Below are 15,942 nucleotides of genomic sequence, written 5' to 3'. Positions count from 1 at the left end.
GAATGGGGATCATGGTGGTCTAATTAATAGGGAGGCAAAATTCCTTCCTTTTTGTGCAGTTCTTTGGGGCCCTCGGTGGGCAAAGGGTTGGTAAGCACCCTAGAAACGCAGAGGAGGGAGTGGTGAGTGGTAGCGGCTTTCTTAACAACCAAGGAAGCTAAGACAAGTGGTGGGAGATGCTGTAGGTAAAATGAGGAAGGAAACCGCTCCCCTTGTTGGAATAGTATTAAGGGAGGAAGACAGGAGTTTCCCTTGTCAGCTTAAATGGCAATATTCTTTGCCTATTATATGGAAGGATGGTCTAGTGGTTAGGGGGCTAGCCTGGCACTTGGGAGACCTGAGTTCAGTTCCTCGTGTGACCACCTTGGGCTTGTCTATACTTGGAAGTTAGTGCCAACTCAGGTCGGCTGTGACTTGAAAGCACAATAGCTGTCCCTAAATATGTGTGTGGACACTCTTATTCTGGAACAAGAGTGCCCCGTTCCTGTTTCGCTTACCCCTCTTTAAACAGGAACAAGGCCCTCTTTTTTTGGAATAAAAGTGTTCACACACAGAGTTGCACAGGGACAGTTAATCAGGAATAACTCTGTAGCTGAGCCCCTCTGTGGCTCGGGTCCTCGTGTGTACACTGGGGCTAATAGCACTGCCCTGCCTCTCAGAGGTGTGGTGAGGATACACACAGTAGAGATTGTGAGGTGCTCAGCTACTGTGGTAATGAGGCTGTATACGTACAATTGGGACAGCTGGAACTGGACCTATGAAGCTGTCTTGTTCTTGCCTTCTGGGCCACGACCCCCAGGTGAACATCACCAGTTGCCTTAGGAGAAGGGGACAGTTTAGTTAACCCCATCCTGTTCCCTCTGCCTCAGTAACCCGGAGCATCCCATAAACCCGTGTGCTGTTTCCTAAGCTGCCTCCTTTAGTAGCGCCATGTGACCCAGTGCAAAGAATTATGGGAGGACTGCACTAGAGGTCGGCAGGTGGCTGATGCCTGAATGTTGGGGGTGGCAGTTTAAAGGAAGAGTTCGCCCGTCCTGCTCGTGTTGGGCTGCTGCGAAGTGACACCGGCGAACAGCGAGAGGAAAGGCTCGGTCGGGGCAGTTAACAAGTGGCTGCTGAATTCATCTGACTCTGACCAACTGATGGTATCGTGCCTCAAAAATCCAGGCCCGGAACGCCAGCCCCAGCTGTGCAAATCCAAACAGTGCTCCCTTTCAGAGGCAGCGGCCGTTGCTGTGTGGTGTACGGCTCCAGGGAGAGCACATGGACCAACGCTCAAAGCATCACCATTTTCCAGCACCTGCAGCCAAGAAAAACAAGACTGGGCTGGAGTCTCAGGAGGCAGCGCTTCTCTAGTCCCTTAAAAGTAGCCCAGTTGGATCAAATCACAGCTGTGTGCTTTGTAATAGCTCCAGCAGCCTTGCCTGGAGTAAGAGACGTGAAACAGGAAAAGACCTGTTCCATCATCTTATCCAGCCAGCTGTGTCAGGGCAGGATGGTTCTGTGCACCATGAATTTTGCAGCAATTTATCCAGTTCAGCCTTAAATGCCTTGGTGAGGGTCTGCTTCCCTTGTGATTCTATCCTACAGCCTCATAGATCTGATAAGAAGTCTTTTAAATCAGCCTAGATTCCCCCTTTTGGGATTCATCCCAGTACTCCTCACTGAGCTTCCTTATACCACTCTCATTCCTCTGCTTCCTGTGCGCTCATATCCTGGAGACCTTTGTAGGTGGTTATCATGTTATAGCCTTCACTTCCCACTTAACAGCTGCTGAGCCAAGCTAGACTTAGGTAGCTCTTTGAGTTTTCTCTCATGAATCTCACTCTTTAGCTTCCCGGAAGCATCTTTGAGCCTCTTCTCTGAACTTCCTCTAGTTTGTGTCCATCATCAGAGCTGGTTTTGTAGCTAAGGGGCTAGACAGGGACTTGAGAGATTAGGGTTCAATCCCTGACTTGGCCACAAACTTTCAGGGTGTTCACAGTGTTCAAAAGGGAGCTAGATAGATTCATGGAAGATAGGTCCATCTATGGCTATTAGCCAGGATGGGCAGGAATGGTGTCCTTAGCCTCTGTTTGCCAGAAGGTGGGATTGGGTGACAGAGCATGGATCACTTGATGATAACCTGTCTGTTCATTCCCTTTGGGGCACCTGCCATTGGCCAATGACAGGGGACAGGATACTGGGCTGGATGGACCTTTGGTCTGACCCAGTATGGCCGTTCTTATGTTCTTATGGGCAAGTCGCTTCAATCTCTCTGTGCCTTGTTTCCCCTGCTGTAAAAATTTGTTGTTTTTCTTAGTCCTTGCCTGCTGAGAGTATCAGCTTTTTAGAGCAGGGTCATTCTCACTATGTTTATATTGTGCCTGGCCCAGTGGGGCTGCAGGATCAGTCAGGGTCTCTAGGTCTCATTGCAGCAGAGAGAATGTTTCTGATAATGAAGTTCCAAGATTAGAGTTCGCTATCCCCTGGGGGCTGTGCCCCAGCCATGTCAGATGTGTGCAGAGGGACGTGCACTTTCCTGAGCCATTGGTCACTTTCTGCCATATCACACATGCAAATTCACATCTACTTTGCTGTTGCCTGGCGCTCTCATGCTCCATTACTGCTTCCTGTATTTCTCCCTCCCATTGTCAGTGTGTTCAGGTTATTTTTCTGCGTTGAATCTGGTTTTATTTGCTCGTCAACCCCTAGCTTCCTTAATAGGATTTTTCTGTCCTTCCTGGTGTTTGTAACTCCTCTCAGCTTTGGGCCTTGGCCGTTTTCAGCGTACTCCCTCTTCCAGATCAGAGAGGACCTTGTATAAAACCAGACCCAACATGATCCCCTGCATCTCTCCTTCCCCCAACGCAGTATGATGTTGTTTGTCTGCAGTCCTTCAACTGGTTGCCAATCCTTGTGACTGGGCTCAAATGCACACTGGCAGGAACTAAGTTCAAATTCACCTCACAACCCCTGTGTGTGGTGTTCTGGGGCACGCACAGGCACAGGAGAACCAGCCGGTGGAGCCAAGATGCTGTCACTCTCTTCATTCTCAGCCTTTCTAGTAAGGTGAGCTCCGTTGCAGCTAAGCTCGTTAATGAAAACAAAACTTACAGGAGCTTTTTCAGCAGCTAGCTGAGTGGATGCCAGGGTTAGTCCGAGCTTCCAAGCAGGAGGGAATGGTTACATGCTGTGACGGGCCAGGGGACAGCCTTGTGATATGGGCACACGTTTCGGGTACTGTGTAAATATATTCTCTTCTCCCCACCGGATCCAGCCCTTTGAGCTCTCCACGGGGAGTGCTCTCCCGAGACTTCAGGCAGAGTTGTTCATCTCCTCCGGTGACTCAAGGCTGGAATACACACGTGACAGAACAAGAAGCAATGGTCTCAAATTGTAGTGGGGGAGGTCTAGGTTGGATATTAGGGAACGCTATTTCACTAGGAGGGTGGTGAAGCACTGGAATGGGTTGCCTAGGGAGGTGATGGAATCTCCTTCCTTAGCGGTTTTTAAGGCCCGGCTTGACAAAGCCCTGGAGGGGATGATTTAGTTGGGGATTGGTCCTGCTTTGAGCAGGGGGTTGGACTAGATGACCACCTGAGGTCTCTTCCAACCCTGATATTCTATGATTCTATGCGTGGCGGGACAACATGGCCTCTTGGCCAACAACAACATCTGGCACTGGTAACCCAGAAAGGGCCCAAGTGATCAGTCGATGCTAATGCTGCTTCCCAGTTACCCTTTTAAAACTGTGGGAACTTGCAAGGGGGGAAGTGGCCAGTCTGTCCAAAAAGAAAAAAATAAAAAGCCCTGCGTTTGAGCCTTAGAGAAGGTGAACTGGGGTCTACGGAGAACTAAGGGGCCCTTTCATATTCCATAAGCCCTGTTCAGTTAGGAGATGGGGAGAAGGGGACTGAAGCCGAGTGGCTAGCGGTTGGGCGTTTGGAAAGAGGGGGAGAGTTTGGCTTCATTGGCAACTTCACAACGAGACAAACATCAGCCGAAGCTTTCTCCCCACACTTGGCTGGTCTAGGGGGTTGTCTGCATGCCCTCTGCTGGCCCCATCCCTAGTTCTCTCTACCTCAGATCATGGACACTCCAGCCACTCGTCCAGCCTGGTTAGAGCTAACCAAATCACCTGTCTCAGCAGTAAGGAGACTACGCAGAAGAACTTTAGCCTGGTTTCTAGAAGCTGCCTCCCTGTTAAGAGATCTAGAATTTGTCCCCTTCTTATCCCATTACTTAAGGCCCTTGGTCATAGCAGCCCTTCTGGCTGCTGGAGAGCAGTGCAGGGTTGTGCTGTGCCTGCCAGTCTCCCCAGTGCACTGAGCCCAGGATGCTCAAGGCTTGGCTTGTGACCAGCTGTTTCCTATGCTCAGGCAGTGCCTTTGGACATCAGATCAGCCCCCCTTTTTTCTGCTGCTGTTATACATGTGCCTTAGTAACAGGCAGATGTAAGAAGCTTGCGTGATGGGAGGGGAATTCTGACTTGGGCGTGCATGTAACCCAGAGCTTAGCACAGAGGTGACAGTAATTCCAGTGCAATGTAATTGCACAGATCAACAAAAAAGATACCATGCTCTTTCCTTTAAAAAGGGACCCATCTCCCCTCCTTTCTGCTGCAGGAGCAGCCAGCGCACCAGTCTCTGGGTTAGTCATGTGTTGGCTTAGGAGCAAGCTATACGCATTTCTTACACGGCACCTTTGTATCCAGGTGATGAGTGTTAAGGCCAATGTGGTCAAAGTTGGCACCCAAAATAAGTGGCAGCTTCTTAGCGCTTCTGAAGATCAGGCCACTTATTGTCGGTGCCCACATACAGATCTAGGTGCCCTCCTGTAACGCCTAGACCACATCTAGATTTGCTGTGAAAGGCAGGCTTATGTCCCAGTAGGTTGCACTGGGGCTGCTCCCATCCTCAGCCTGCTATGAAGGTAACAACACATTGGAAGCTGTTCTGGGCCAAGCGCTGGCTAGCGCACTGTGTAAGGTGGACCAGGGTGGGTTTCTAGAGGGCTGTTGAGAATGTCCCTTCCAGAATCCAGGGCTGATCTGCTGCAGGCTCTGTGCTGGGCACAGCATTCACCCACAGAAGGAGGTAAAGGCAGCCTCATCTGCCAGGTACATCCTAATGTTCCACTGATTTCTAAGTCATGTGGGGGTGCCCAAGGGCTGCCGCAAAAGAGCAGCTGTGGCAGAGAACCAGCAGCAGGGAGGTGACGGAAAATCTGTTTCCTTTCAAAGATTTTCCATTTGAAAAACGTCAAGGCGTGGACATGAAGTCCAAACAACACCGCACAACGCGCAAGGCGACCGGCTAGAAAGTGACACCTGCTGCTTTAATATGTAGCTACATCTATCCAGTTCCCCCCCCCGCCACCTTCGAAAGGATCCCTCGTTCACCCTACCTCAGTCTCTATTGTTAAGAGCGGGATATTTTGGACAGCAAACCTCAGGGGCAGTACTTGAGACTATCAGCCTTGCCAGCCTTCTCCTGCTAGCATATTGTCCTTCATCGTGCTGGGCTAAATCCATGGGCATTGAGTGTAACGTGTTTATTTTGTGGCAGTCCTGGAGAATAGAAGCCAGAGGAAACATGGAGGGCTCTGCGCCTCTGGCTCCGAGTTTGGAAGAACCTGTTGCTTGTTTGCGTTGTCGCTGCTTTTGGCAGAGACTTTCTGGCTCCTAGGTTGGACCTTCAGTAGCTTGGACCCGACTTGAAAACATCTAGGATGTTCGAGAGCATCTCTGGCCACTGACACAGGCTGATGCTCTGTTTCCAGGCACAGCTGAGGTAATCGTCCGCGTGGGTTAAGTACACAACTGTACACCCACTTGGGGTGAAATGCCTCAGGTGAGGGAGCCCAGTGAAAGGCCCTCTGTGCAGCTTAAGCCCTTAGACAAGGGGGCCTGGCTGAGCACATGTGCTATGGAGACCCCTGCATCTGCTGTTATGGAAGGGCTTTCTGTGCCAACCCCTCCTAGGCCAGTGCAAAGGGCATAGGTGGGGGAGGACCAGGTTTCAGGAGGCATGAGATGTACATTGATCCTTTGGCCCTCGTGGAATGTGCAAATCGGGCCTGTCCCAAAGCCCTCGGATGTCAACGCAGAGATTCTTACAGGCGTCAATGAGCTTTGGATCAAGCCCATAGCATGGAGCAGAGGCCCTGTGGAGGGGATGCACTGCAGCCCTGTGCTTTGGCCCCAGGACCAGAGCAGGATTTCACCACCTCCACCCTCTGCACTTCACCCTCATGAACCTCTGTTCTCCAGTTCTGAATCCCATCTCTCATGTGCTGAGTACTCAAGTCCAGGCCCATGGACTTGCGATGTATATCCTGAATGCTGTGTTTATTTTGGACATTGATTCTGTAGCTGGTTAATAATTGCTGCGGGGTTTCTGAATGGCAGGGGAGCATGTGCAAGGGCTCTTCTACACAGAGAAGCTCATTCGGATTAAGGTAGGGTGTGAATTTAAAGTGGAATCGCTATTCCTGATTAACAAAGTGGATTAAGCTTTCAGAGTTAGGCACTTTTATTCCGGAATAACAGCATCCGCACAGAATAAGTTAGTAAGGAATCGTTAGGAATAACTCCCTGTGTAGAAAAGCCCTACCTGAGTGATGGGGTGGATGCAGCATGTACATATCTGGTAGACCTGTTGATCGCTTGCTCAAACTCCTTCTTAAATTGCAGATCGACAGGACAGAGACAGCCGTGAATAACCTCAACCCAGCCTTCTCCAAGAAGTTCATTGTCGATTACCACTTTGAAGAAGTGCAGAAGCTGAAGTTTGCTCTCTTTGACCAGGACAAGTCAAGCATGCAGCTGTATGAGCATGACTTCCTGGGAGAATTCTCCTGCACCCTGGGCATGGTGAGTCTACAGCAACGCTGCGCCCCAGCAGTTAAGAGTCACTTGTGTGGCTCCCTCAGTCAGAAGGATCCCTTACACCAAAAATCACGGCAGTGTTTAGGTTACTCCCAGTCCCAAAGGAGCAGTCACTTACCCCAGGGCCATTGCAGCTTAGATCTCACAAAAGTCAATGCTTGTAGCCAGTCCTATAATAAACTATCTTAAGATTTATTAACTAGGGAAAGGAAATAAGACAGTTATTTACAAGGCTTAAGCAAGTAAACATACACACACAAATGAGTTAGTCTTAAGTTCTAAAAGGTAATAGAAGCTTCTATAATAAGCAAGCTCTGTATGTCCCTTAGGACTAACCCAGGCTAAACACTGGGGATTTTTTGCTTCTGCCTAGAAAACCTTGCCCTCAAGAGCCCAAGCAGCATAGAGATAGTTTCTTCTTATTCGGGATTTTTATTCCCTTTCTCTGACAGGCCTTCTCAGATGATGGAAGGGAATTAACTTGCATGGTTCCTCTTCATGGGGGACAGGAGAGAGCAATCAGCAAAGTCTTTCGTCCCCTTTGATGTTCCACAATAGTTTGCCTGGCATTGATGGACCTTTTCTGTTGGGCAGGAAGTAACACCTTCTCCTCCTGGAAGGTGGCATTTCACACTAGTTAATATCTTTCTTCTGTTTACGGAGGACTGCCATGCAAACACTTAAATATTCCCTTTTTTATATGGGCTACAGATGTTATAAGAGAAATTAATGCATGCGGCAATTTACAAGCATTTCATAAAGTCTAATCACTAAACACAGTTTTATAATTCTAATACCTATCTTAACGATACTAATCCACGGAGGAGCCAGACTGGTTCCCGCTGTGTATTTGTCAGTGTTCAGTTGAGACCTAGCGGCCTTGGCATGAGTTGGCACCTGGTTTGCCAGCGTCACAAGCTTCACATCGACCTGCTGTAGCCTAGATTGTAAGCTCTTTGATGGCAAGACGCCTTTTCAATAAGGCCAGGTTTACACAAGAGCAGGTTTGCTGGTATAACTCTCTAAGCTAGCAGGGCTTGCCAGTAAACAGTTTATACTCGCAAAAAGGGCATGTTCCAGTATATTTTATACCGGTTCGGCAAGTGAAATAAGTTACACGGGCAAAAACACATTGATGCTGGATAAACCTTACAGAAATATTGCAAAAAATTGCACCCTGGCCACGTAGCTATCTCGGCAAGGGTTTCTAAAGTCGGCCTGGTCTACAGATACAGCAATGAGCACAATGGGGCCTTCATCCCTGATTGGGGTTCGTAGGGACTACAACAGTAAATATAATTCCGCTTGAAGGGTGACATCAGACCAGTCGCTTTCCCTTTGTTCATAGTCACTTTCACTTCTTAGTGCTGTTTTTCTGTTCCCCAGCAATGTTTCAAATACCCCCTCCAAAAAAAAAGCCACCCTGTTTTGCTTAGATCCCCATGAAAACTTTTCTCTTCAGTTCTGTCAAAGCCTCTTATAAAGAAAAAACGCCCGACATATTCAACACAAGTGACTCTGAGCTCCAGCTGATGTTCTGATTAACTAAGGTCAGTGATTCTCAACCTCTTTTCCCTAACGGGCCCAATGTTACAATGAAAACGTTTTGGATCACCCTTCCCTCTAGCCATAAAGAGAGGGTTGCAACAAGGCTGTGAGCTCCTGGCTTATGCCGTGCCCAGGTAACTTGGCTGTGTGTGTTCTGCACCTGGTGGATTAATGTTGGAATCGAGCCCCCTGACTGGGGCGTCTTGCTGGAGCACAGTTGCTTTGTGGCTCTTGATGGTCTCGCAGTGGACAGCAGGTTGTTCCTATGCTTCGCTGTGATGATCTGGCAGCCCAGAATAATCTTGAGGACAAATTGGAGTGATGACACTTGCTTTTGTGTAACTGACTAGACAAGGTGCAGTGCAGTGGAGAATCAGGCTAACGGACTCAGCTGAGGGGGGTGGTGGCTTCTTTCACTGGATTTTGATCACTGCTTTTTGCCCTTGTAGGGTTTTATTAAACCTGCCCAGTTTTGAGGTCCAGGTAGCTATTCGAAAGGACAGGAAGCTTCCTTAGGTACAGATAACCTGGCTCTGGAGAGCCACTAGAGAAAGCATTTGACTTCACCTTTTAATTTCACTTTTGCGTCAGAGCTCTGTCAGATTAGTTTGGAGTGTTTTGTTGTACCTCATTAATTCTGCGGCTGGATTTCATTCCATGACCCCTAACCACCTCTGCAGCCATGCGAACTAAAAGTATGAGGCATGATCAAATCTCATGCTTCAGGGCACAAGCAGACAGCCTACCACGGTCAGGAAGGAACTTTTAACCCCCGATGTGCAGTGCTATATAAATGCCTAGTTTCACTGAGGTGTTTTGCCTGTCTCTGAAGCAATGGCTTTTAGCCAATGCTGGAGCGAAGATATCGGACTAGCTGGAATGATGGCCTGGTCCTGAAAGGAAAATCCTGTAGTCCTTGATACGATGAGACCTGGCTGTGACTTAGGCTATGTTTACACTTAAAACTGCATCAGCACAGCTGCAGTGCTTCGGTGTAAACATTCACTACAGTGACGGGAGGGGTTCTTCCATTACAGTAGTGAATCCACCTCCCCAAGAGGCGGTCGCTAGGTTAATGAAAGAATTTTTGCATTAACGTAGTGTTGTCTACTCTGGAGGTCAGGTTGCATAGCTGCATCTCTCAGGGGTGTGGATTTTTCACACCGCTAGGGAATGTAGCTATGCTGAGGTAAATTTTTCGGATAGACCAGCCCTTACTGTTGCCTTTAATGTCTCCTTCCTCAATTAGAGGAGAAGTCTGTCTTCCGGAGGGGGGAAAGCATTTCCTGCGAGCTCTAGTGAGAATCTGTGATAAAATCCAGCTAGACCTCTGCCACCATCTCTTATCTCATCTGGGTGGAAAATGCTCTGGCCTAGGATCAGAGCTGGAAATTGCAGGAAAGCACTTTAACTAAGTGAATTTTTCCCTCTGCTGCTGCTGCTAGTGTTCAAATTACATATGATGCCGTATTGCAGCTAAGTAGATTGCAGAAGGTTATTTCGACTTCCGAATGGCTGTTTTCAGGCTTCTTAGGAAGAGAACTGGGAATTATACACTATATATCCACTTCATAGTGGGATCAGCTCTGCTCCTCGTGGGGGAGCCGCTGAGGCAAAATGCAAAGTGCCCCTGAAAACTCCAGGAGTTTGGGAATGTCCAGTATTCTGCAGGATTGGGCCCTTAGGTAGTGAGGCAATCCGTCATTAACAGAAGAGCAAAACTGGCAGAGAAAGGAATTTTACTGTCATGCTTCTGAGAAGTTATTTAAAACACAGAGGGAGAGTTCAAAAAGTAAGTCTGTATCCTAAACTGGTGCAAATCCCTCTAGCTCCATTGACTTCAATAGACCTGTGCCCACTTACGCTGGCTGAGGATATGACCCATAGTTTGAATTGGATACGGTGTTCTTTCACTCGGCCTAAAGTGTTGGGTAGGGTTGCTGTGCACCATTTACCAGCTGACACATTCCACCATAGAGACAGCTGCATTTTGAGTGGGGTGAGCTTTTTCCCTGAATATATAGCTTAAGAACCCAGTCTTGTGAGCTGCCAAGCACACTCCATTAGACTTCAGGAGGGGCCAGTGGTGTTTTGGGTAAAACAGGAGCAAGGCCTCTGCTTTTAAATAGCTTTGGGAAGGAAGAACTTGATGCAAATGTGCTTTGGTGAGGATGGTGACATTAATCAAGTACTGTGTCTCTGTGTCCTTTTAAGGTACGTTTTGAAAAGGTGCATCTGTGAACATGTCACCGGAATTAGCTAACTTAGGCAGTGACCAATTCCTCCTCACTTTGCTTTTGATCATTTAGATCTCTGGTTTTTGTGGCTTCCTTAGATTGTCTCAAGCAAGAAGATAACAAGAACGCTACTTCTGGGAAATGGGAAGCCGGCTGGAAAGGGGATGATAACGGTACAGTTACTGATTTATTATATATATTGTGTGTGAATATAGATAATAGACACAGTGTGGTCCGCTTGATAATACACTGGATTGGGACCCCGTAGACCTGAGTTCTATTTTCTGCAAGTCACTTCACCTTTCTGAGCTTCCGTTTCCTCTTCTAGCTTTTGTCTATTTAGATTGTAAGCGTTTTGGGGTAGGGACTGCCTCTTGCCAGGTGTTTGTACAGTGTTTAGTACAATGGGCCCCTTCTCTCAGCTGGGGTCCGGGGGCACTGAAATAACAAAATCTAATCTCTATGTAAGTACCGAAGTAATATGCTTTTCTTGTCAATGCAAATGGTCTCTCCAAACCTCCCTGAAACAGACTGAGATAAAGGGGTTGATTATATTCCGCTGCTGATAATCAGTGGTTTTATTTGTAGTAAGAGGCCAGGACTTACAACTTAGCAACAGGTCTCTTAGCAACAGCATCTCTCGCCTGATGTACAATCCCCCACGTGATGGCTTTCCCATTGTTGGTATATTTAGCAATCTTTTCTTTACATGAAGAGGGTAGATTTAGGTCTGATTTTTTACCTCATCTCTCTTTTCTAATATGAACAGTCCCAGTCCTTTTCATCTCTCCTCGTATGGAACAGCTTCCCTACCCTTAATCAGTTTTGTTGCCCTTCTCTGTACCTTTTTCATTTCTCATGTATCTTTTTTGAGATAGCGTGACCAGAACTGCAGGCAGTATTCAAGGTGTGGGCATACCATGGATTTATAGGGTGGCATTCTCATGTTTACTGTCTTATTATCTATCCTTTTCCTAATGGTTGTTAACGTTGATGGGTTTTTTTTAACTTCTACTGCACATTAAGCTGATGTTTTCCGAGAACAATCCACAATGACTCCAAGATCGTTTTTGAGTGGTAACAGCTAACTGAGACCCCATCATTTTGTATGTATAATTGGGTTTACGTTTTCAAATGTGTTGCTTTGCATTTATCTACACTGAATTTTATCTGCCATTTTGTTGCCCGGTCACCCAGTTTTGTGAGATCCCTTTGTAACTCTTCACAGCCTGCTTTGGACTTAACTATCTTGAGTACTTTTGTATCATCTGCAAACTTTGCCACCTCACTGTTTTGTCTTTTTCCAGATCATTTGTGAATATGTTGAACAGCACTGATCTCAGTGTAAATCCGTGGGGGACTCCACTATTTACCTCTCTCCAGTCTGAAAACTGACCATTTATTTCTACCCTTTGTTTCCTGTCTTTTAACCAGTTACTGATCCAATAGAAAACCATCCCTCTTATCCCATGACTGCTTAGTTTACTTAAGAGCCTTTGGTGAGGGACCTTGTCAAAGGCTTTCAGAAAGTTTAAGTACACTATATCCACTGGATCGCCCTTGTCAGCATGTTTGTTGACCCCCTCAAAGAATTCTGATAAATAGGTGAGGCATGATTTTCCTTTAAGAAAGCCATGTTGACTCTCTCCCAACAAATCATGTTCATCTGTGTGTCTGATAATTCTTTTCTTTACTATAGTTTCAACCAGTTTGCCTGGCACTGAAGTTGCCAGGATTGCTTCTGGAGCCTTTTTAAAAAATCTTAAAAAGGCGAAAGAAAATGCAATGGGAAAATTAATGAGCAGTACCTAATTCACATGTCTTTCCTGATTAAATATGTCTCCACCCCTGCGCTTGGCACTTACTTTGGAAGAATTGAGCCAGATTAAAGGGTCACTTGTCAAGTTTAAATAAACACATTTGTTTCAAAAAATAATTCCTTATCTCTTGCTAAGACCTTGGATTATTAAAACTGAAAGGGGTTTAAATTTCTAATTCACTCTGTACAATTTATGTAATTTACTATTTTGCATTTAAATCCGGTTGCGCGGTGAAAATAGACTAATTAAACTTAACTTTGCTTCTAGTCCTTTCTCTTTCTGGTTCTCATACATAATGCTGCAGTGGTTAAACAGTGTTGCAATGTTAGCATGGCAAACACTGGAATGCAATAATCTTCCACATAAACAGTAACATGAAAACACCCTACTGTTTTTGGCTCTTGTAAACGTAAAGTTTGGACCAGTGGTGTCCCTTTAACTTTTTAAAGAAAGTATTGTTTCTGTAAAAGTGGTGGCTGCATTAAAAGTGCCTAAGGCCGCTATAAGAGATGTTAATGTCAAATGCTGGTCCTGTCTCTTTGGATTTTCCCTCTGTTAATTTAAACGCCCCCACCACCACGTTTGTGGGGATTGAATTTGGGATCTTCGGCACAGGTGTCTTCCACTTAAACTAAAGGCTGCTCGACACTAGACGCCCTACATCCGTGCAGCTGCACTGCTGTAGCGCATCTGGGGAAGACGCTCTGTGCCGACGGGAGAGGCGGCGTAATAAACCCACCCCCACGAGAGATGGTAGCTATGTGTGCGAGAGAAGTTCTCCTGCCAACATAGCACTGTCCACACCAGCGCTTAGGTTGGTGTAATTTACGTCGCTTAGGGGGGTGGCTTATTCACACCCCTGAGCGACGTAAGTTATGCCGAAGTATGTGGTAGTGTAGACCTGGCCTAAAGGATTAACTCTGCTAGCAGTAGTAGGCTCTTATCCTCTGGGCCAACCATGAGGAGGTGACACAGAACCCTGAGCCAGCATGTTATGTGAGCAGTAGGTAGTTGCTTAGAGACTAGGTGCTATCTACCTGGCTTTTACTCAAGCATGAGGTATATCCCGGGTATCTCTGCATATGGGTGTTTCTTCTACCAGGTTCTGAGTCCCATATGTCTGGGTGTTCCGAGGGAGATGGAGAGCAGTTGTCTTTAATGGAAGATAGAGCAGGGATATGTTAGTGTCTGTGCTGAAGCAGCTGGCTGCTCCTTTTATTCTCGGAGCTCTTGGTCGCTGTCTGGGAGCTCTTTCTGTTTCAGTCCTGCCAGCCCTCCCGCTGCTCCTCTGGGTTCTGGGTGCGTCTATCCGAGGGTCCCCTGCCAAGTCTGAATCTCCACATTCCTTTCTGCCCGGCTAGGCTGGCGGCCCTGCTGGCTGGGTCCTTATGCAAATGAAGCCCATGCGAATGCACTGTGCTGTGGAGGGCTTTCGTCTCTCTTCCTGATCAGCAGCTTGAAAGGAATGGTTGAATATGTCGAAGGAGATCTTCATCTCATAGAATCATAGAATAACAGAGTTGGAAGGGACCTCTGGAGGCCATCTAGTCCAACCCCCTGCCCAGAGCAGGACCAATCCCAACTAAATCATCCCAGCCAGGGCTTTGTCAAGCCGGGCCTTAAAAACCGCTAAGGAAGGAGATTCCACCACCTCCCTAGGTAACGCATTCCAGTGTTTCACCACCCTCCTAGTGAAAATTTTTTTCCTAATATCCAACCTAAACCTCCCCCACTGCAACTTGAGACCATTATCTCTGCCCAGATCGCCCGCCGTGTGTGCAGCCAATCGCCAGTCCAGAAGTGGGGGTAGGGGGTGGGTAAGTAAGGTGGCTATAGAAGGTCCACTGGCAGATGGCATCACTTAGTTATCCTGAGTGCTTCAAACGTTCAAAGCACTGGCCCAAACGTTAACCAGTCCTTACACGTCCCCTGTCCCATGAGCAGTTATTTACCCCATGTTACCTATGGGGAACTGAGGAACGTGGAGTTTAAAGACGGGGTTTACAGAAGCATCTCAGTGACTGAGGGGCACTGTCCCCGTTAATTCACACACTTCCTGAGCCATTCTCCACTCTTGGGAACACACCAGCATCCTCGTAATACCAGTGCCACTGCAAGGGACGGGAACTTGTGCTCCTAAATCATCACGTAGGTGCTTTTGAAATGTCCACCCCTAGTGACTTGGCCAATGTCCCGAGGCTTGTCAGCATCAGAGCTGGGAACTCTCGGTTTCATGAGTAGAACTGGCTGCAACTTGGGATTTTTGGTTCCTGGGATATTTCAAAATTTGACTTAGTTCTGATGTGGAGCTGCGGATCCTGTAATCCCATGTTCCCCAGGACTCCACCAGGAAGCTGGGCAGGGTTCTCTGCAAAAGTCCATCGAACTTGAACCATTCTCGCAAAACATTTCAGGTTTGACAAACCAGCGTTATCCAATGAAAGTGTTGTTGGAAAATTCCTGGCCAGCTCTGCTCACGAGTGATCTGGTTGGTTGAGTGCAATGCTGTGATCGTTCTGTTTCCGGTGTAGTCGTTCATGGGAATTGTGCTTTTTTAACTTTGCTTTCTGCAAGCAGTTGAGAGTGGGTGCTTCAGGTTTGCTTTCCACGAGCTTTTGGGCCAGCAATACCCAGTGGAGACACTCGGGGAAGATTTAGGTGTCTGTTGCAAATTGTGCGTTGACAAAGCCCCTTCCCTATGTTCAGGGTGTGGAAGAATTTCCAGTGTGTGTGGGTGACGTTGAGAAGCAAAAGGAAGCTAGCGGAGGTATGATGCGTGAATCTGATGGGAAACCTTCTAGCAGTGTGTGTTGGAAGGAGATTTATTTTAATGTTGTGTTTAAGAGGAGAGTGACTGCAGAATGTGTCTGCTGCTCTATTGTTCTGGTAGGTCTAATTAGGAGTAATGGTTCACTTACCCTGAGCACCAGAGCTGGGATTTTTTTAAAAGTATCCAAAGAGAGCCAGCCCCATCCAGCAAGGGTCAGGTTTACACCAAGAGCAGGCATCACAAAAAACACTGCTTCTGGAAAAGTCCAAGACTGACCTGCCATGGAGACTGGAATCCCTTAGAGTTGTGGGCCCCATCTGCTGCCAGTGCTGGGTACCCCTCATGAGCGACCAGAAAACTTGGATCTCTAGGAGAGTCCAGTCTGTGCTTTCGCTAGCTCAAAACTCACATAAATTATTGGTTTTTAAAAGAACCAGAACAAGAGGCCAGTCTGGCATGTGGCAAACAGAACCCCCAGCTGGGGTGAGCACTGTATCGTACAGCAGATCCCTTCTCCCAGATGACTGCAAGCAAGTTGGACTAACACGTCTTACCAGCCCGCGTCACCAGTCCGGTTCGGGCTGGGTTTATTCCCTGTGCTTTTCCTTACTGAATGAGACTCTACAGTTCTTGACTTAGCGTTGATCTGGAATAAGTTCAGTGCACACTCCCGGTAGCTCAGCTCAGAGAATTACA

The 15,942-nt window shown here is 47.4% G+C and overlaps 1 protein-coding gene across 2 annotated transcripts in view; it reads left to right on the top strand.

Annotated features, from left to right (window-relative positions):
- Positions 1–15,942, top strand: part of CPNE2 (copine 2) — a 151,463-nt gene that overhangs the window by 56,682 nt on the left and 78,839 nt on the right. For both annotated transcript variants that reach the window (XM_084644288.1, XM_084644289.1), the window contains exons 3-4: positions 6,677–6,856; positions 10,755–10,829. In XM_084644288.1, the coding sequence (XP_084500414.1) occupies positions 6,677–6,856; positions 10,755–10,829 (255 nt within the window). The remainder of the gene's footprint in view (positions 1–6,676; positions 6,857–10,754; positions 10,830–15,942) is intronic.

Source organism: Lepidochelys olivacea (assembly GCF_965140295.1).
Source record: "Lepidochelys olivacea isolate rLepOli2 genome assembly, chromosome: 12".
NCBI lineage: Eukaryota > Metazoa > Chordata > Testudines > Cheloniidae > Lepidochelys > Lepidochelys olivacea.
The sequence above is the reverse complement of the archived record's forward strand: the minus strand, read 5'-3'. Positions and strand labels throughout refer to the sequence as shown.